Genomic DNA, 21,861 nt, shown 5'->3' with positions numbered 1-21,861 from the left:
GGTTGTTTCAGAACTTATATTTATTCCTTGGTTTCACAGATTTTGGTTTAACACATTTTCTGGAGAAGTGAAATGTGAAATATTTGGACAGCAGCATCTTCAGTGGCATTTAGAAGTGCAATTCATGCCATACTGTTCACTTCACAAGTAATGTGACCCAAATCCTGCTTGTGGCAACACATGAGATTGTATAACAGAAAGCATTTACCTTACCAAAGAAGCAAGCACTTCAAATTCGCATTACATTCATGGTGATAATGGTCCGATTGTCTTAAAGGTCTTTCACTACATAGTTATCGAGATTTCTGAAGAGAGAAGCAATGTGCCGTCTTTTGTCAAAGACAAGCAAAAGCAAGAGGTCGGTTCAAAATACATTTTGTTCCATTGGAAAAATATTTAACTTGTGAAACTGTAGTATATACTACGTATCAGAAAAAGGAAGTCACAGGAGAACATTGCTGGCTGCGTATCAGATACCTTTGTGCACTTTCATGTATACACAAAGGATCTGTGTGTGAACAAGCCCTTGCAACAGGAGCTCACCGTGTACATTAGAGCTCAAGGAAACAAATTAATGCCCTTAGGCTGTAATGCAGCTGTATAGGCACAAGCAGGGCTTTCCGATTGTGAAGAACGTAAGAACCTACTGGATCAGGCCAGTAGCCCATTTAATCCTGTCCTCACAGCGGTCCATCAGATGCCTACGGGAACCCCGCAAGCAGGATATGAGCACAATAGCCCCATCCACTCCTACGGTTTCCAGCACCGCTGTCAACAGCAAAAGGCCCCTTGTGCTAAAACGGAGCTTCATCTGACACACCCAGCAATGGGTACAGGTAAGAGGCTCTGGCTAAAAGCATTTCAAAGTAGTATAAAAATGTATTTTTGTGTGTTTTTTGGCCTCATAAATAAGTGAGGAAATTACTAAAAATATCTTGCTGTGCAGTATAAAAAGAGGAGCAACTGTTCCGCACTTGTCACCTACACACTGGAAGCAACTTTGTAGGAGTAGATATTTGGAAGTGGCTTTTCAGCTTGATTGCTACCGTTCCTGGTGTTCCAACATGGCAGCGCTGCCACCAACAGAAGCAGCCCTCCAAACAGAACACAAAGTCCGCTGAAATAGAATGCTATGTCGTAAGACTTTGTCCAGTCATAAAACCAACCTGAAAAGCAACAACAAAAAGAGAAGCTGTCAGAAGTAGTTTTACAGAACAGATAAATAAAGCAACCTACTACCTCACAGCCAGGTAGTTAAAAAGTAGAAGGAAGAATACTTGCTGCATTTCCTTGAAAACAACAGTGTAATTGTAAAATAAATATTCTGCACAAGCAAATGAAGCAACACATTGTCAGCATTCAGGTGCCACATCAGACTAGCTAAGTTGTGGCTTACAAGGGGCTGTCAAACCAGGACATTAAGCCACAGTTTGAGGCTGCTTTGGGGACCACAATTTGCAGTGGTTTGCTATTGTGTCTGAATCTACAAACCATAGTTATAGTTACTGTTCTGCCAAACAGGCTGCTGCATCATCGAGACATGAATGAACTTATGAAATTGAGTACTGAACAGGTAGAAATTGAGAGCAGACAAACTGCTGTAAAGTACCTCAGAATACTTATAAATGCCTGTTAAAACGCAGCCTTACCTACAATTGGTGGTCCAAGACTGTTTCCAAGTCCAGCAAAGAACATCAGTATGCCATATGCATGTGTTAATTTTTCGATTCCTACAGTCTTTGTTGTAACATATGGGAAAATGGACCAATTGCCTGTCAGAAAACCCAAAACCCCTGAAAGTATTGCCAGTGTGATGTAATTTTGGGCAAACGGAATCAATACTAGTGCCACCGAAGTCAATATCAAAGTCAGGACATATAGATATAGGGTATTAATCCATTCAAAATCTGCCAGTATTCCTAGAACAAGTTTCCCAATGGCAGTCATGATGCCTATGACAGAAATGAGAGGAATGACAGTGTCATCTTCACCAATATTGGAACTTCTTGCAATGTCTTCCATGAGCAATGAAGGAGGAAAGCCGCCAATGTCAAAGAAGAAGATGGCAATAAAAAGTGATGAAAATACTTTGTTTTTAAAAAGCCCCAGCGTTTCCCCCCAGTAGTCTAAATATAACTGCCATTTTTTCTTGGCAAGCTGTTTACAGAAATAGGTCCGTTCTACAACTTTCCGTCTGTAAGTCTCTCTCTCGTGTGGTGTTATCATTAATAGATTGTTCTTAGTTATTGCTGACTCCTGCTTGCAGTCACCACAGGATGTTTGGTTCACACCTTTTTCTTCACTGCTGGCTTTTTCAAGTACATTTTCTTCATAAGTGTTCTTTTCTCTTTCATTATAAATGAGGTATTGATCTGGAACCTTCTCGAGGATTCGCTTCTCTGGTAAGGCAGAGCCACACGACTGCAAAGGTCTCATCAGACTCCCACACGCTAATATATTTAGAGACAATGCACCAACAATAAGCAGACACCCATCTAATCCATACAGTTCAATTAGCTCCCTCTGTAATGCTGCATATATAAAAACCCCAACGCTTGATCCTGAAAGGAGAGAATAGAAACATATAAATGAGTTCATAAAATATCCTACAACACCAATGCTCCACACAATCCACTGACTGAACGTGTGATTTATGAAACTGGATAATAAATCCTGTGTTCGTAACACAGTTCAGGCCTCTTCATCAAGCTGAACAAAGAACTCCAGCCCATACTGTGGCCTGGCAGGAACTTAAGAACTCCCAGGCAGGCAAGCAAAAACAGGAAATTTATCAAGCTTCTCTGTGGCTGTTATGCCATGGCTGAAGGGCTGCAATTACCAGGGTGGGTGTGCTTGGCAAAGTTAAATACTGTATTTTTCGCCCCATAGGACGCACCACCCTATAGGACGCACCTAGTTTTTTGGGGGGGGAAATAAAGGAAAAAAAGTTATTTTCCCCCCCCCCAGGCACGGGGCTGGTGCGGGGGACGCCTGAGCTTCCCCCGACCCCAGCCCCCAGAACAGCCTGCTATCCGCAAGCCTAGGAAGCCGTGCGCGAACCCCGGGAGCGCAGGCAGCTCTGCGCAACCCTTCGGAGCCCAGCACGGCTTGGCGCCGGGCTCCCGAGGGTTGCGCAGAGCTGCGCGGAGCCCGGGAGCGCAGGCAGCTCTGTGCAACCTTACGGAGCCCGGCACGGCTTTGCGGCGGGCTCCCGAGGGTTGCACAGAGCTTCCTGAAGCCTGGAGAGCGAGAGGGGTCGGTGCGCACCGACCCCTCTCGTTCTCCAGGCTTCAGTGAAAGCCTGTATTCGCCCCATAGGACGCACATACATTTCCCCTACATTTTTGGAGGGGAAAAGGTGCGTCCTATAGGGCGAAAAATACTATAGTTAAAATAATAGATGAACTATTGATAATTGTATTGGACATCACTATGGGCATAAATTTTCTTTGTAAAGGCAACAGATATGTTTAAATAAATAAACAACCATGTTAGGATGGCTATATGTCTACAAGTACCAGTTCTCTATTTTGCAGATTGTCTGACTCAAAATTTTGTTTACAGGTAAAAGACTTGTAGGAGAATATGGGTCTTGGAAGTGGCCCATCAACTGTTAACATCCAAACCAGGCATCCCCAATCTGTGGCCCTCCAGATGTTTTGGCCTACAACTCCCATGATCCCTAGCTAACAGGACCAGTGGTCAGGGGTGATGGGAATTGTAGTCCAAAACATCTGGAGGGCCGAAGGTTGGGGATGCCTGATCTAGACAGCAGACTAAGAAATCACACAGGTCCCCTGGGCACAGTCTCCCTCGCTATGATGAGGTGCATTTTATTTCTATTTAAATTATAGTCAGCATTTCTAATTTTCAATCTCTACATATAAATTAGCATGTGCATTTTTAAAAAATGCAAATCTGTGTTCCCTTTTTGGAGTGGTATGTTTCCTCTTTCTTTGAGAATGCAGGCATGGCTACCATATATCATGCACTACCTGCTTTAAAATTAATAATAATAATAATAATAATAATAATAATAATAATCCCCAGCCACTCTGGGCGGCTCCCAATCAGTGTTAAAAACAGTACAGCATTACATATTAAAAACTTCCCTGAACAGGGCTGCCTTAAGATGTCTTCTGAATGTCAGGTAATTATTTATCTCTTTGACATCTGATGGGAGGGCGTTCCACAGGGCGGGCGCCACTACCGAGAAGACCCTCTGTCTGGTTCCCTGTAGCCTCACTTCTCGCAATGAGGGAACCGCCAGAAGGCCCTCAGCGCTGGATCTCTTAATATTTCTGTTAAGAACATTTTTGTTTGATGTATAAGACCTGACCTGACTCTGACTGATAATAAACATGAACTGAAGACAAATTAGGTATGTGAAAAAATTGCCAGAAGTATATTAATAAAATCTGGTACAGTTTTGCATTCTTTTTGTTTTTATTTGTCAGGCATGGTACAAAGGGATTAGGTGTGTCTAAGATAATGCCGATTTTCTGACCAGTTAATGCTGAAAAGTTACAATTACACGTCTGTAAGGGACACTACTTTCTAGAGAATAATCTCTGGAGCAAAAAGTAAGAAATAAAGCTTCATAAAGAGAGATCAGAATGTGTCTATATGGAATCAAAACACATAAAAGTCTAAATTTTAAAACAGGCATTTCCTAAAGGAAGTGAGGCTGAAATGTATGGACTACAGTCTGAAGCAGATTCATGATCTAATCCTTTGCACTTCTTCACTACTGTTGTCTTGGGCCTAATGCACATATACTGCTTAACCATGGTTTACTGCCAGGGTTAAGAGCACAAATATTAAGACTTCATTTGGATATAAGCCATAACCATGGTATGGCACTAAAGACATATGCCCTGTTCTGATGTGCACTGTCACCGCTTTCCATCTCACATTTTGCTTCAGTTACTTGCTTACTTCTTTACCATAAACCATTACAGTACATCCAAATCAGCAAAATTATTGCTCGTCATTGGCTTACAAACCAGGAGAGCAAATGAAGATATGAAGATGGTTTGGAGGGCAAGCACAAACCCAGAGTTTGCACTAAAAGAAAGTAGCTGAAGTGGAGAACATGAAGACAGAAAAGAAGGGGAGAAGTGAGTGCCTATGCAAAGATATCATTCTCATGGCACCAAATGACCTATGTATGAACCAATGGTTTAGCTTGCTTAGACAAGCCCTTCTCCTGGAAGGCAGAGGCACCAGCAGGACCTGCTTGTGACTTAGGAAGCTGAGATGCTGGAGAGATGGGAAAGCACATTAATCACAGTTTGCTCAGAACAAATACAGTGCTTACCAACTATAGATGCAAACCATGGTTTGCAAACCAAATGCTTACCAACTATAGATGCAAACCATGGTTTGCAAACCAAATTCAAAACAGTTCACTTTTCTATGAGACTTAAGATGCAATAATCACAGCTAATGAAACCATAACTAAGTCCTAAACCAGTATAAGGTAATTCAAAATAGAGATAAAAACCATACCTGTTGAAATTAGACCAAGTGCAAGGCCTCTGCGTTTTTCAAAATACTGACATGTGATGGTTACTGTTGCTGTGTACAATAAGCCACACCCAAGTCCTAAAAAGGCAAAGCATTAATCACAAAGAATCAGGCACTCTTGTTATTAACATTGCTAATGGTTCAGTTTTGATTCATTAAATTAAAACAGCACAGAAAGAGCCATTTTGGAAGTGAAACTCGCAACGCGCCCCCAATGCTACACAACCTCCATTCACCTGAAGGTGGCTCGTGAGGCAGCTGCCTATAAGCCTTTTTTTAATTCATCAAAACTGCACAAGAATTAAGTTGTCTGCTGTTGCTTCAGTTTTTTGTATGCCGCTTAGTGATTTTTTTATATATTAAGTGGTATAGAAATATAATAATAATAATTATTTGCTGCTACTAATAAAAGGGAGATTTGACATTTTAATTTTGAAATTGAGACACACAACCCCTTCCAACCCCCTTTTTAGTTTAGGGGTTTTTCAAAAATAATCTCTTGTGATTCTTACCAACAACAATTCCATAGGAAAAAAACAGGAAGTAGATATTGGGTGCAACGCTGCTCATCATCAAACCCCCAGCAACCATAAAGCCACTGAAGATTGTTACAGGTCTTGCTCCAAAAGCAGATACACATGAACTGCAAATAGGACCTATTTAAGAACAAGAGGAGTGGATTGTGAAAAGGAAAGAACAGAACAGAAAAGAAAAGAATGTTCCATAAGCAAGCGCTAAAGAGATTTCTCCCCTTAGCAGAATTGCTCTCAATATGAAAGAAGGCATGTATTTTTAAAAGATCCATGACGCATGGGGAACTGAGATCGCCTCTCTGTTTCCAATCAGTTGTTTATGTCTTGGCTGAACCAGGAAATGGTGGTCCAGTTATGGCTCCAAGAGTCAATGAGGCTACCTACTCTTTCACCAACATCTGCTTCCCCACATGATCTCTGCCCAACTAGAGTTTGAAATAATTCTGTAGTCCTTGTCCCTCCCGTCCATCTACAGTGTGCCACGGTTAGCACTTCCACCTAGTATACCCGTTGTTGGATTTCCTCAAGCTGGGTGACAAATTAAGCAATTTTATAACAAAGAGTATTGTACAGCTACACTTGAAAAAGCACAAATTTATTCTTTAAGAATATATTTTATCTATATCCTTTGGACTTCAATTTCCTCTGTATGGATCATGAGGGCTTAGACATATATTTACACACTTAACATGTTAAACTTATAAAAACAGGCAGAAATGCATTACCGTCCTCAAAGCATTCACAGTGCAAATTATGCAAGGCGATTTCTGAAAAACCAAACCTCTTTCCCCTGGCCTTGTGACCATAGCTGTCAACTTTTCCCTTTTCTTGCAAGGAATCCTATTCGGAATAAGGGAATTTCCCTTAAAAAGGGGAAAATGTTGATAGTTATGCTTGTGACCTTGTGCAGGATAAGAGGTTGCTACCCAAGTCCTGCCTGAATTCCTGCGGTTTCACTAGGTAGCCCCCTCTCTCCAGTCAGGACACCCACCCTGAAAATATGTTTGATCAAGAACTGTTAACTTTGTATGCAACTAGTTTTACAGGGGAGCAGCTTTCTGTGAGACAAGCTCCCACTGTGCCACTCTCTAAGGTGTGTTGCTGACAAATCCGTTTTATCTAGCAACAATGTCCTTTATTACTTCTCCTGCTTCTGGGTTGGCTACTAAAAGAGCCCTCAAAGCTCACATTTCAGATGAATAAAATAGTTGTTTAACCCCGAAAGAACATAATCAAAATAAAGAATATACAACAGCACTAACTGGTGCAGACACATAAATACATATTGCCTGCAAGCTTCCTAAAGTATTTTTCCCTACAAATCTTTCCAGATGTTTGCCAGATATTGTAGAACACATATTTTACATGCAAAAGGTCCCAAGATCTTTTAATCCCTAGCACCTTAAGTTAGGGCTAGGAAAGCCACCTGCCTAGAGCCATGCCCAGGTGCTGTCAGTCAGTGTAGACACTAGATGAACCAATTGTTCTGACTTATAAGGCAACTTCCTACATTCCTAGACTCAAAGTAGGGACTTGGAAGCAGACATGCTATTTGATCAGTGGCATACATAACTGATGAGACAAAATGCTGTAATCTTAAAAAGGGGGCCGGAAACATAAGCATAAATATTTCCATCAAACTGCTTCTAAGCAAGCATGGCTAGGATTTCAACTGGAGAGAAAGTTGTTCTTAATGATTTCGCTTGACCGAGTAAGCAAAATAGATGCTCAGTTCTATGCTGGCAGTGCTTACCCCAGTGGATGTTTGATCTAATGGCAAAGGTAAAATGGCGTATCACAAGAAATCCAGAAACTAAACCTCTCTATCATTACAACATTCTTCTGCTATTTCAGTAAACCTTGAGCATCACTCAAGGACCTAAGAAGAGCTCTGCTGAATCAGGCCTAAAACCCATCTAGTCCAGCACTCTATTCTCACAATAGCCAGGCAGATAGATACCTTCCCCCAAAAATCTTCAACTTTTTTGGAAATTCTTTTTAGAAATTCTTTTAAATAGAAGATAATATTAACAGAGTATTAACAGAAGAGCTGTACTGATGCAGCAAGGAACTGTACAAGACAACAGGTCCCTGCTTCCAAGTCAGGATTCTGTCGTCTTCCACGACTCTTCATTCAACTGGAGCTGACAGGGACCCTTAAAGAAACTAAATGTGGAAACTCTTAGTAGAAACTACCAGAGTGCCAGGCAATGTACAGGAAAACAGTTATTTCTTGGTAAGAGGTTGGCATAATGTATTAAGTTTTTTCGCTGAGCTGGTTTAAAAAAGGCTTAACTCTAAAGTGGTCTACTTACACAGCAAATTTTGTAGCATGTCACAAAAATGGGAGTACTACGAAAGACTTCAGAATAGACTGATTTGCCACTATATCTTAACGAGCTGTCATGAATTAAGTGATGTGCTACATTGTTACAACAATGAGTGAGTTAGTTGCAAACTGCAACCACATACCAGCAGTGGGATTGTATTAGTGCAAGTTATTTAGTAAGAAATAGACAATGTATCAAAGAGCATTGTTAGCATGGTAAGCCTGTCTGACCTGGCAGTGCATGCAGTCATAGGCAAGAGACCTAAGCCTGGACCTACAGGAGTGCATGCAGAAGACAAAATGTACAAGTGCTTTACCGTCCTGCGCTCAAGCTCTGGTCAGAGGGGGGATGAGCCTGATGAATCTGGGGCTGCTCTAACACTAGACCAGGGTTCACAGGCAGAGCCGGAGCCTGGTGGTCAGGAGGCTGCAGAACCTGAACCAGGATGCTTGTAGACATCTTCCCCAATAAGCCCACTTTACCTGGGGAGTCAATGCAGAAGGAAGCACTCCTTCTGGACAGGGAATTGGCCCTTTAAAAACATGCATTCTTCCAGCAGGAGAGCAGAACCATGGGCTGGATGAATGGGACAGATGGACTCAAAAGACCCCACTCCACCTCCAGTTTTTGCCAGAGCACAGCTGCTCACTTGGAGCTTTCCATAGTGCTGCAACCACTAGAATGCTAGCAGCTGTTGACTCTGCCATAGCATCTTCAATATTCTGGCAAAGGGAGGGGAAGTATAAGCCATCTCTAGCTATATGCTCTTCTAGTTTTCTTGGGGAAATGGGGCATAGTAACCAAGATAATATGCACTTTTAAGGACCGAAGTAGAAGTTATGCTAAACTAGAAGCTGCTGCCAATGATGGAAGCTCTGTGGTTTAGCAGCAGCTGTCCTTTGAGGACATAGGTATAAATTTTATTTAGTTTTATGAAATGAGAGCCCAACACAGGGCTCCATTTTTGGCAGCAGACACACAGTTAAAGTGTTGAATTTCCAGATATTTAGGGAGGCATTAAAGCCATGGTTAATGGTAAAAACTTTTTTCTTGGTATTTCTTCCGGTAATACTCTGTAAAACTGTTTGCGACCAAGCCCTAAAGGTACAGGAGAAACCAATGGTAGATTTAGATCTCACCAATGTAGATGTCAGAATTCAAAGGCAAAAGCTTCATGCTTTCATTTGAATGTTCATGAGCATTACATCTAAAATATAGATGATAATAATTATAGGTATATAAACAGTGATAACACAGCACATAGGCCAAGGAAGAGAGAAAAACTGCATTTGCTTTTAAAAAATAAACACAATGGGCTGGATCCAAACTAATTTAGGCACACTTTGGTACCATTTAAATCAATGGGGGGAAATAATCATGAGAGGACTTGCAAAAATATGAAGGTTTTCACCCCATAATATTAAAAATAATAAATGTTCATTTACACAAAACCAGTACATTTATTGTATGCAGCTATAAATAATGACAGAAAAAGAAGAAATCTCAGTAACCAGGTCTTGGTTATCCAAATTAGTTATCCCTTGCACATCTAACATTTAGAAGAGCACAGGGAGCATTCAATAAATGAGCCTCTATTTCACTAAGAATTACCTAAAATCAGGCATAGGCAACCTAAGGCCCAGGGGACAGATGCAGCTCAATAGCCTTCTAAATCCAGCCCGCGGACAGTCCAGGAATCAGCATGTTTTTACATGAGTAGAATGTGTGCTTTTATTTAAAATGCATCTCTGGGTTATTTGTGGGGCATAGGAATTCTTTCATTGTTATTTTTTTTCAAAATATAGTCTGGCCTACCACATGGTCTGAGGGACAGTGGACTGGCCCACGGCTTAAAAAGGTTGCTGACCCCTGCCTAAAACTCACTGTACTGTAAGAAAAGAAATCAAGTGGGATTTTTTCTTTCCACTAGCAGGGGTGTTACGAGAGTTTACGACTTGGGAAATTAGGCTGGATGTTTTGCTATACATCTTCCTTGCTTTGGTTGATGAGGCACCTCCAAAGAGCCTTGGTTGCCATGGAGAGGGAAACAGGATAGCCTTCCCTCCTGCAGCTGGCAATGCCATTTCTAAAGCTTAAATATGATGTCCTTATGACCCACTCCTTCAAATCCAGCAAATCATTTTTCAAGGGCAATGCGTTTTTCTTCATAAGCACTGGTGATAAATATTTTGATCCAAACTTCACCACCACATAAAAAAATAATCTTTAAAATCTTATTTTATGGGCAAAATCCTGTCTTAGATTGAATCCCTGAGAGGCAGAGTGATGTGGTGCTGGTGATACAGAGTACCAAGCTAGGACTGGGGAGACCCAGTTTCAAAGCCTCATTTAGCCATGGAGTCCTTAGGGAAGTTACTCTTTCTCATCTACCTCGCAGAACGGTAGTGAGGATGAAAGAGGACAGGACAGAACTCCATGTACCACCTTGAGCTCTTTAGAGGAAAGGCAGGATGTAAAGGCAAACACTAAATCCTAGTATTAAACTGGAGATCGTACTGGAGAAGAGAGAGATACGGTTGTGTGGGACTGTCTGCAACAAATCTGGTCCCTGCCAGCCATGCTGCCCCAGTCTACTATAAGGACCAAGAACAGTTTTTAAAGCCTGTGTGGTTTGCAGAAGGTACATATTTTATTCACCTTGCCACGACATCCAAATCAACGCTTTACACCAGAGTTTTCCAAACTTTCATGTTGGTGACACACTTTTTAGACATGCATCATTTTGTAATTCAGTTTTACTAGGAAACTGGAGGTTAAACTAACCCCCTTCCAGACCTGGGAGGAACGTGGGGAGATTTGCGCGACACACCTACACACTGCAGCCGACACACTAACGTGTCATGACACACAATTTGGAAAGCTCTGCCTGTGTAAGGCAAGCAGCTTGCCTCAAAACTACAACTGGAAACCACAGTTTAAATTGAGATGCCCAATAAATTGTGGGTCTTTCTAAGTTACAACACTCACTGTTATGTGCGAAGATATCATGTGGAATTGTATAAAAGCTGGTTCATCAACTTCTTACATTTAAGAAAATTAGTTTCACAGCATGACTTTGAGAGCTCAAAGGATTAGAGTCCAGCTTACAGCTTACAATTATCATATTACAAATTCAAGTTTTTTGCTCAAAAAAAATATTCAAGAGAAAGCTCTGCAGGTTGAAAACAGTGTCTGCTTTCTTACTGAACTTTTCAGTGATCAGGGTAATAAATTTTCACTTTTCACAGAACCTTGTCCCTCCACTGAATTGTGCAGTATTTAAAAATACCACAAACACTGAAAAATCATTTCAGAAGATCAGACATATGCCCAACATTCTCTGGATGGCACCCACCATTTGAACTATTTCCAAAATAAACATAGCTCCTTCGGGTTGTGGTGAACTTACAAAACTGGACTTTCTATTTGCCTTAAATGCTGGTGCAGATGTTTCACTTCTGAAGGTTTTCTATTTCTTGTTTCATGTTTCAACTAACACCTGAAGCAGATAATTGTATAAGACTGAAGTAGTGCTTTCTATTATTTGAAAAATTGCATATTTCAGGTTTTCTAGCCCTGAAAATAGCTGCTGCAATCTTCCATCTTCCTACGTCAAATATTATTACACTGCTCACACAAGCTGGCTTCAGCAACATCTACATTGGCTTTCCTACTGTCTGCTAAGCTTGCAGTCTTAAGAACAATTACTATGAATAAATTCAATTGAATTCAGTGCTGGGGACTAAAAAAACCACACAATCCAGAGCATGTTATCAAGAAAGACAATATGTTTACCTAATTTTCATTAGAGGTCAATCCTTTCTCCAAGCCATCATGCCAATTTACTTTAGTTATTTGCAATTTCTCAAAAGTTGCATGTTTTCAACTTGACGACAGTCAAATGACATTTTCTTTCTTTATATTCTTATTCAAATATATGCAAGGAACTATTCTTAAAAGAATTCATTTCTTTCAGGCCAGAAATTTAAAGATCACATATATGCATTTTAAAAGCATTTAATAAGTAAACACTTCATTTTAAATCATATGCTTTATCTAAAAGACTTACTTGCAAGTAGTCCAACTCCACTTGCAAGGGAGCCAACCCATGCAGTCTTTCCTTTTCCTTCTCCAAATAGATCCAGCCATTCTAGATAGAGAACTCCAACAGCTAATGGAGATCCATAGCACAAGAACTGGGTAAAGAAGGACACCAGTACAATCATCCAGCCCCATCCACCATCTGGTGACTTCTGGAACACCATTTTCCAGGATAAATTCAAGGGTCAGAAGCAGCTCTATATAAAAGAATACAAAGAAATAGAAAACAGAGTTGATAAGAAGGAACACAGAGCACCAAGGGAACTGGAGACAGATTCTTCCTCTGGGAAATACATACTGTGTGAACTGGCTCTTAGTTGACCCAGTTGCCTAAACTCCACGAAGAGCTCATTGTAAATATACAAAGATCTGAAAGTTTGCAACATACCCCAAGTGTCTTAAAAACCCTGTAAGTCTCATCCTGCTAACAGGTAGTGTTCAAATTGCCTAGGACAGGGTACTATGGTCTTAGAATTGATATAACAATGACCTGGGAGCCAGTTCAGCTTTATTGAATGAAATATTTGTCAATGGTGTTTTAACAACTGACCTCAACATCATGACTTGGTCAGAAGCTCTCATTAAGAGCACTTGCAACTTGCTGCTGGCCTCACATTGTGGAACCAAAGTTTGGAGAAATGTTTGTTTTCCAAGGAGGCAGAAAGGAACACGTTTGCTTGCTTTGAAGGCACAAGGATGCCACAATAGCTGGATAGGGTTGACTATTCTGAGACTATGTACCATGTATAGGACGACACGGGAGCCTCATGTGAACACAATCTGAACTCCCAAAGATAGTTGAAGTCATGTTGTGTAATATAAAGTAATTAACAAGAAAACAATCAGAGGTTTTGGTTCCCAAGGCAGAGGATTTAGCATAATCTTCGTTTCTACAGAAACTGAATACAGTATATCCAAATGTCAAAAAGCATGAGGATGCAAAATAAGTATTACAAATAATGATTAATTTTTGTAAAAGAAAGGATAGTCAGAATTACAATGGGAAGGACATAAAAATATCAATTGCATCATGAATTTCAAGTTAAAAGAAAATCCAGGAAGGAAGGAAGGAAGGAAGGAAGGAAGGAAGGAAGGAAGGAGGGAGGGAAGGCCTTCCGTATAAATATTACAAAGTTGCAAAGTACTTATTAAAAGGGGAAAGTATATTACTTACAGAATAGAATCTTGTCATTCAGTCTTCTAGAACATGTTGTTTTTGGTGTATTTGGCAATTCAACCTGCAGAGAAATACCAGGTACATGAAACCGAAGCAACTCTTACTGTACCAAGTAGCGGAAATGAACATGGAAATAGGAAATTCTGGTATGAGGTTGATTTTTATACACTTTCATACCAACTTCAAAAGATCATACTCTCTGGAACAAGCAGACAGAAAGAAAAATCATGACCCAACTCCTACCATCACTCAAGCTCTTGACAGCAGCCTTGGACCGAAGGAAAGTAAAAAGCTTTGAAACTTGCAATATTTTATAATGATTTACAGAACTCTAAGGTGACGGTTGATTTTATTTATTGCCTGGCAATGACTTGTCCTTAATGTATAATCAATCCTCCCCCTATAGATAAGATAGATATTGGCCTTTAAACCCAATGTTTGGAACTGAATATTACATAATTATGACCAACAAACAACATTTATGTAATGGATCCCACATGTTCACTTCATGTACACTTATCTCAGGAACCCTTCCAATTGTAAAATAGGCCAGTATAACCCCATATTGCAGTCTGGGTTGCTGAGACTGAGGAAACAGTGAGTTGCCTGAAGCCTTTCAAGTTAAGTCTATAGCTATAAGAGGAAAGACTGGATCTTCCCAGATCACACTTTTAGCCACCATACTATCTTAGCTATTTTATGAGAAGTAGGGGTTGTTTTTATACACTTCTCTTTGCAAACAAAGTAAACAAGCAAATATAGCAGCTCCAAAAAAAAAACAAATATCCCATTCAAAAACAGCTTGATGCATGGGGTTGGGGGCATGAAGCATCCCCACAAAAAGTTGCTAGAGGTCTGCCAACCTACATAATAAATAATAATAATAATAATAATAATAATAATAATAATAATAATAATAATTTATTTATACCCTGCCCATCCGGCTGGGTTTCCCCATCCACTCTGGGTGGCTTCCAACAAATTATTAAAATACAGTAGTCCAAACAAAAAAAGCTTCCCTAAACAGGGCTGTCTTCAGATGTCTTCTAAAAGTCTGGTAGTTATTGTTCTCTTTGACATCTGGTGGGAGTGTTGGAAAAACGTCCCCGGGAAGGGTGCCAACTTCCCGAGACACGACACCGAGGCTTCTCTCCGGTGGTCACTCTCTGGCTGGAATTGCCCTCAGTCCAGAGAGACCGGCAATAAGCGACCCCTCCATCCTGAGAGGAGCACACTCATCTTCTGGTATCCCATCACAGAAGAAAGAGACAGTCAGTAGTCTACTCACTACTTTATTTACAGACTGTACATGCAGCTCTTACAGGCATGTCTGCTCTCCTGAGCAGCTAGCACAGAAGTCCACGACTCAACACACACTTCAACTCAGAAGCGAAAGTAACTCTCTGGTTACATGAGAACAAGCAGAGACTTCCTGTCTCACGCTTAGAGACATCACATGATGTCAACAATGTGCTGCTTCTCCGCAGCTGGTGAGATATAAAAATCCCAACAGGGAGGGCGTTCCACAGGGCGGGTGCCACTACCGAGAAGGCCCTCCGCCTGCTTCCCTGTAACTTGGCTTCTCGCAGTGAGGGAACCGCCAGAAGGCCCTCGGCGCTGGATCTCAGTGTCTGGGCTGAACGATGGGGGTGGAGATGATCTTTCAGGTATACTGGACAGAGGCCGTTTAGGGCTTTAAAGGTCAGCACCAACACTTTGAATTGTGCTCGGAAACGTACTGGGAGCCAATGTAGGTCTTTCAAGACCGATGTTATGTGGTCTCGGCGGCCGCTCCCAGCCACCAGTCTAGCTGCCGCATTCTGGATTAGTTGTAGATCACCTTCAAAGGTAGCCCCACATAGAGCACATTGCAGTAGTCCAAGAGACCACAGGTGTGAGGTGCCATGATCTGCACCAATGTTTACATTTGTACTGGTATGCAGTGGGGCTAAGAGGGTAGAAGGCTAAGGATCAAAAGAACCTCATACCAGACTTGAGAAGAGTACAAGAGTTCATGGTTACTAAAATACAAATGACCAAAAGTTAATATTATAACATTTGAAAATCTTATGTTAGTCATTGGTGGCGTTTTACTCAAAGCATTATTGCCTTCGCAATTGCTGACCATTTGATATTTCTAACCATTGCTACTGAAAAAATAGGGTTGCATCCAGTTAATTTCTAGTCACAGTAGGCACACTGAAATTAATGGACTCACATTAGTCATATCCATCAATTTCCATGGATTTCTCTGTTCTCTTTTAAAGCTTTCATTCAGTTGTCATATTTCTTTGGTAATCAGAAAGATGTAAACAAAATATTTAACTCCTCTACACTTGGCCCTGTTTCTACTAAAGTTAAGTTTTGGCATGCAACTTGATTCTACCTATCCCCTCAGGAAGTAAGTCCTAATGATTAAAGGAAGTTACTCAGGTAAGTCCCAGTGAAAGTGTTGGATACCAGATAGCTGTGACTAACTTGTGCCATTAGTTTCAGTGCAACTTAAAACATTCACACTCACTGGATTAGGGCCCTTGTCTACCTACCAAAGGCTAGAGTTCATAAAATAAAAATGTATTCCCAATTCACATTTCATGGCTTCTGAACTGTCAGAGAAGAAAAATATAACCAGGAGGAGGAAATGAGCTTACTGTTTAAATAAATAAAAAGCACATCACTGGATTGCTAAATAGCAAGAAGCATTTCCAATGGCTTCTTGAATCAAGCTGCCAGCTGACATCTTAGTTACAAAGTATAACATCTGAAAGCTGTAATCTTACATGCCACAATACATGTCGGCTCCTTTCAGAGTCTCGTCTCCATTTCAGTAAGTCCATGCAACTGGGTTCTTATTTTAAAGAAGGGATGCAGGGTTTTATAGGGTTGTTCTCCTACTTATCCATACGGCAAACTTCCTCTTAAATGATACACAGATCTAAACTATTTATTACCTCACAGTATCCCCAAACCACTTCAGAGCTGTTTATGACAAACAATACACATTCCCAGAGATCACTAATAAGTGAACTTCCTTTGCGTTACCTGGTTTCCAGATAAAATCTGTTTTCCGTTTGTGGTTAACAAATTTAACATCTCTTGCCCAACACTCTAGAAAGCACTGTTCTCAATAGCCTACAATCCTATCACGCTCTTGGTTAAACAGAAACTAATTATTTCCACTTCAACACTTTTTGCAGAGAAGCAGAGCACAAGAATTATTGTTCCTGTTTTCAGACATTTCTATTCACTCACAATAACTTTTTGCCAAGTGTCTTTCCCCCCCGAAAACTGTCAAATTGATAAACAGTAGCATAGAAATAATGCAATGCTACACGGAATTGCACTAATAAGACTGAGGGGAGGTTGTACTGAGCTTTCATGACACCCGACATTAAACAGCTGAAAATACTTTTAGAAAATAACCACTAAATGTTTGCATTGATTTAGTTGTGTTTGTTTAGGTAACAATGGTTAACTGAGGGAAGCAGTCTTATTTTAACATGTTTCGGCACTTATCTAGAAGTCAGATCAAGGCAACGCTATGCAGCTCACCACACAGACTGAAAAAAGACAATGACAACCAATATAATATTGTGCAGGAGTTACCAACTATAGTGTTGCTTGGTCTACTGTTTGGTTTTTAAAGTAGATTCCCCATGGCCCACTAAAGTGCTTTCAATTTGCACAGCAGAACTGAATAATCAAGACCTCTGAACAGTTAAAGCACAACTAATCTGCACTAAGTGATCCTGAGTATGCATTCTTGCTTAACGTAAGAAGTGTTTTGTTGGAGGAGACCCAAGGTTCACATAGTCCAACATTCCTTGGTAAGAATTCTGTGAACCACTAGTTGGTTGTAGCTGAATTTCTGCCTACAACTTGTTATAGGATAGAGTTTTAGTCAAGTACACATGAGAACTGGGTTCAAAGATCCACTTGGTCATGAAACTCACTGGATATCCACCCATCCATCTCTCTCTCTCTCTCTCTCTCTCTCTCTCACACACACACACACACACACACACACACACACAGAGAGAGAGAGAGAGAGAGAGAGAGAGAGAGAGAGAGAGGAGTTAGTTGTTGGGAGGATAAGATAATCCTGCATATCCTACCCAGATAATCTTGGAGAAAGGGTGGCAAACAAGCAGAGGAAAATGCGGAAAATGCAAGGATAATTAAAGAAAAGGCTTTAACTTACCAGAAGCGGTCACAGCAAGTCAGCTAACTTTAGCAATGCAGCCTTAAGTGTCCGGCATATCTGCTTCCTGATGTTTCCAATCCTTCCTTCTTACTTAATCCACAACTGACAACAAAAAAACAACAAAAACAGGAAGACTGTCTCCTTACTTAGTCCACAGCTGAAAACAACAAAAACCGAAATCATCGTCTAATAAAAGACGGCCTTGAAGAATACTGGAGTGCCACCAGGAGGCAAACCAATAAGAAACATGGGGGGGGGGGTCTTTTTAATAGGTGGGGAAAACCACTTCTAGTATTTTAACACTAAGTTGTAAAGTAGAAAAACCTCCTCAGACATACAACTGGCTTTATAAAATGAAGCTTCAAAATAATCTTAACTTCCAGAGACACACACTGAACTCCAGGCTGTCATAAGACAACATGCACTTCAGCCTCAACACATTTATACCCTTTAACTCTCAGGGTATCTTGAGGCAAGCTGAGGATAGCCTTAAACACAGTGATATCCTCATGCTTGAATGTTAACAATACACTTAATTAAGTTTCCAGAATGAAATTTTAAAAAGAGGGGACACGATAAACCTATGTGGAAATTAAAGTACCTTTAAATAAAGGAACACCTTGTTGTCCTTAAGGCACTTTGACGTTCTCGTTTAAGGGATGAGCTTGCAGCTTATCTTGGAACTATGACCAAAGAAAAGGAATTTATTGGAAAGAAATTTGGACTCTGCACTCTGGATTCAAATCCTGGCACTCAGCAGATGACTGAAGGGGAACTACCTCTTACGTCTTCCATCAGTAAAAAGAGCAAGAGTCTTGCAAGGGCAAATAAGATAACATGGCAGTAATGTATTAAGTGTTCTATCGAAATTATATTTAAAGTTGGTTAAACCATCAACGGGACTCCTTAGCACCAGCCTGAGACCCAAACTCCAAAAGTAGCCTATTTAACAGTGTTAACATTTCCTTCTCCCATAACATATGCAGCTTTTTCGCTTATGTGTCACTGGTGGGACACCCACCTTTGACAGTTGTAGCTCATTAACCACAGGAAACACCTTGCGTTCACATAACATAAAACAAGCATGCTTCTTCGAGATGACAACGGGTACAGTGTGCAAGGACAAAATTAACTTTGGAATAGTGCGCTAATTGTCCACAACATACAGTTCTAACTGGAACTTGAGGAATTTTAAGAGCCCTGCATCTTCTACTCCTGCTTGTTTATACAATGGCCATCAATGCACATGGGAGGTTTGCGGGATAACAAGCTGAAAGAGCCTGCATGAGTTTTTAGTATTAAGCTCCGTACAGTGGGGAGAGAGAGAGAGAAGACTAAGAAAGGACAAATATCAGCAAGTTAACCTCACGAAAGCTGGCTAGAATCCCCCGGTGCAGACAACCAGGAAATGAAGCTTTCGCTGCCCTGCCATAGCATTACTGCAAAAAAGAGAAGAAGTTAATTAACATCATAGTCCAATGCATGCTTGCTCAGCAGCAAATCCCACTACGTCCAAGGGTAGGGAGAGGGGAGAGTGCACGGGGAGAAGATCTGCAACCTGCAGAAGCAACCTGAGCAAAAGCTATGTGCTCTCTTGGCGGCGACCTGCGCTTGCTCGTTGTTTTGGGGCGGGGGGCGACTTGCTCGCTTAAGAAGCACAGCAAGCGGCTCAATCAGGGCTTGCAGAAACCTCCCCGCGTCTGCAGCCCACGACACTGCTGCAGTCTCCGGGCTGGCTCCCCTTTGCACCACATCTCTAGTCCAGGCAGTCTTTTTTAAATATTTTAATTCCCCCACCTCCCTGCTGCTGCTAAAGTTGCTGCCCCTCCCGCCCCAGCCCCCAGTGTGACACAGCAACCCCCCACCCACCCCCAAATATTCCCACGGGGCTCTCCCTCTGTCGCCCCACCCACCCCTCTATTTACCTGCCGCCGTCCCGGGGGGGGGGGTGGCAAGCAAGGAAGGCTCGCTCTGCGGCGACAGGGATCCCACCCACCCCCAGAGCGGGGGGCGGCCCTCTATTTATTTGCGCCCTCAGGCCGAGGGCAGAGCGAGGCTGCTGGAGGGAGAGAGGGAGGCAGCCAGCCGGCCGGCCGGTGGGCGCGCGGGCCGCCTTCCAGCGCCGAGCTCTCCTTCTCCCCCGCCGCCCTCCCGGGCTCCTTTCATCCTCCGGCGGGGAGGCGCTGCCGTGTGGAGGCAGCCAGAGCCGGCGGCCGGTACAAACCGGTTGCAACTAAGCGAGCGTGTGGGGCGTGTGCGTGTTGTGTGTGTTTTCCTTTCTGCTGAGGAAAAAGGCGGCGCTGCAGAGGCTCGGGCTGCCGCCGGAGAGAGAGAGAGAGAGAAGGCGGCCGAGGCGCCTCCGTCTGTCCCCATAAACCTCTGGCTGGCTGGCTAGCCCTGCAAAGAAGAGAGAGGGGCGGGGATGGGCAGCAGGCGGCGCCTTTTCAAGGCAGCGAGGCGGGAAATGCCGCCGTCAAGCGGAGGCTGCTGCTGGGTGCCGAAGTCGGCGGCCTTCCTGCCCCCGGGAGGAGGTGGTGCTGGCGGGAAGCCCCCCTCGCCCATCTCCCTCCCTGCGTCCCCCGCGGCTTCTCCGTCGCGCGCCGCGGGGTCAGCGAGGGGTGAAACTAACACACACAGACATAGGCAGCAGCCAGTGCCTTTTCAATCACCCGAACTGAAAAAGTCACTTTTTAAAAACTCCCCGTTGAAAAAAAAAAAAAAAGGTTACGCATTTTCTTAAGCACCTCGAACAACTTGGGCGCACGTCTCCGCCTCAAAGCCCTGCACACCCCTCGGTAACGACAGGCTTGCTTTTTCAACGGTTGGCTCTCTTTTGCGCCGGTCAAGTTTGGGGTGAATCTCTTTATGCTGATGCTTCTAATGCTAGGTGAAGCAGAGTGAGTTGCCTTGGTTTAAAACACACACAAAGAGAGAGTTATCTGCTTTGTCCTTTAATCTGGGAGCAGCTTTCTCTGACACAATGGAGGTAGCAGCTGAAGAGTGCTGGCTTTGCAAAAACAATTGTCAAGGCAAGACATTGCAGCATTTCTATACGCTTGCTTTTATGTTCTGCATTTGGCACCGTGCACACACTCCAAGCTTCCTAAAGCAGCCTAATCTCACATCCCAGACTCAAACCTATACCTTTCTGCCTCTCGCATGCAGTAAGAGGCCATAGAGGTGCTTCTTAAGTCTCTTGCATTCCAGCGAAATCTCCCTGTTAACTTTGTGTATCGTTAAAAGTGGGGCAATAAAAGTTCGTAGGATGAGCAACACACCCTGGATCACTCCATTGTTCGTACACCAGGAAATAAGAGGACTTGGCAAAGGATTAAAGGATCACGCATGGCATATAAGAACCTCTAAAATAGATAAAAACAAGATAACTATTTCCTTCCTCCATATTTAAGCAAAGCAGGGCTAGGTCCTTTCCCTCTTACCATTCCTTCTAATACCAGGAACATACAAAAGCCTGGATATGAGGGAATTTCCCAGACACTTTTCTGTTAACATCATGTTCTAAGATAGTCACTGAAGTGGGCGATTAGGGCAGTAAAGACCAGGTTTCCTAATTTAAGCTGGCATTTATTGCTATCTACACATTACTGTATTAGCTTAAAGTGCTGCTAGGTCATTCTGTTTCTCAATTTGGATCAAGGTTGTTTTGGGGGACACAGTATTTCAAACAAAAGAGTAGATACGGGGTAGACATGGATTGTGGCTAATGTTGTGCATGCACCACTTCTCAAGCCAGTGATGGGAGTGCACCACATTTCATTAGGGTGTGCGGCCCGGGGAATTTTGCCTTTGTGGACAAGAGGAAGGAGTGCTCTTGGGGAAGGGCCCTTAAGCACAAAACACAACCTTAACTTTGGAGGGGCCCCTGCTGCTGCTTGAGGTGACATAACAATGCAGGGCCCCCACGTGTTCATACCACAAAAGCAGCCCTTCACCTCCACATGTCTCTCTGCAAAAGGTGGCGAGCTG

At 42.3% G+C, this 21,861-nt stretch overlaps 1 protein-coding gene across 7 annotated transcripts; it reads right to left on the bottom strand.

The window, feature by feature from the left end:
- Window positions 1-2: 2 nt before the first annotated feature.
- Window positions 3-20,255, bottom strand: SLC16A9 (solute carrier family 16 member 9). 7 transcript variants are annotated; one of them, XM_028729318.2, is made up of 10 exons: window positions 19,800-20,255; window positions 19,239-19,313; window positions 18,476-18,557; window positions 17,872-18,031; window positions 13,668-13,731; window positions 12,462-12,690; window positions 6,042-6,185; window positions 5,512-5,607; window positions 1,650-2,561; window positions 3-1,166 (listed from the first exon to the last, which is right to left on the bottom strand). In XM_028729318.2, exons 6-10 carry the CDS (start codon window positions 12,655-12,657, stop codon window positions 982-984), a joined length of 1,533 nt encoding a protein of 510 aa, XP_028585151.2. In that variant the 5' UTR covers window positions 12,658-12,690; window positions 13,668-13,731; window positions 17,872-18,031; window positions 18,476-18,557; window positions 19,239-19,313; window positions 19,800-20,255; the 3' UTR covers window positions 3-981. The 7 variants fall into 7 exon arrangements, with proteins under 7 accessions (XP_028585151.2, XP_028585149.2, XP_028585152.2 ...); XM_028729316.2 differs by having other exon boundaries at window positions 17,872-17,976; XM_028729319.2 differs by lacking the exon at window positions 18,476-18,557 and having other exon boundaries at window positions 17,872-17,976.
- Window positions 20,256-21,861: the final 1,606 nt, after the last annotated feature.

This window comes from Podarcis muralis, chromosome 6 (assembly GCF_964188315.1).
Source record: "Podarcis muralis chromosome 6, rPodMur119.hap1.1, whole genome shotgun sequence".
Lineage (NCBI taxonomy): Eukaryota > Metazoa > Chordata > Lepidosauria > Squamata > Lacertidae > Podarcis > Podarcis muralis.
This window is presented reverse-complemented; position numbering and strand designations above follow the sequence as displayed.

Coding starts and splice junctions, on each gene's coding strand:
- SLC16A9 (XM_028729318.2), bottom strand. CDS start 12,657: ATGGTGTTCCAGAAGTCACCAGATGGTGGATGGGGCTGGATGATTGTA. Junction 2,562..5,511: donor ACTTGGTCTAATTTCAACAG/GTATGGTTTTTA, acceptor CTCTCCTTTCAG/GATCAAGCGTTGGGGTTTTT. Junction 1,167..1,649: donor TCTTGGACCACCAATTGTAG/GTAAGGCTGCGT, acceptor GTTGCTTTTCAG/GTTGGTTTTATGACTGGACA.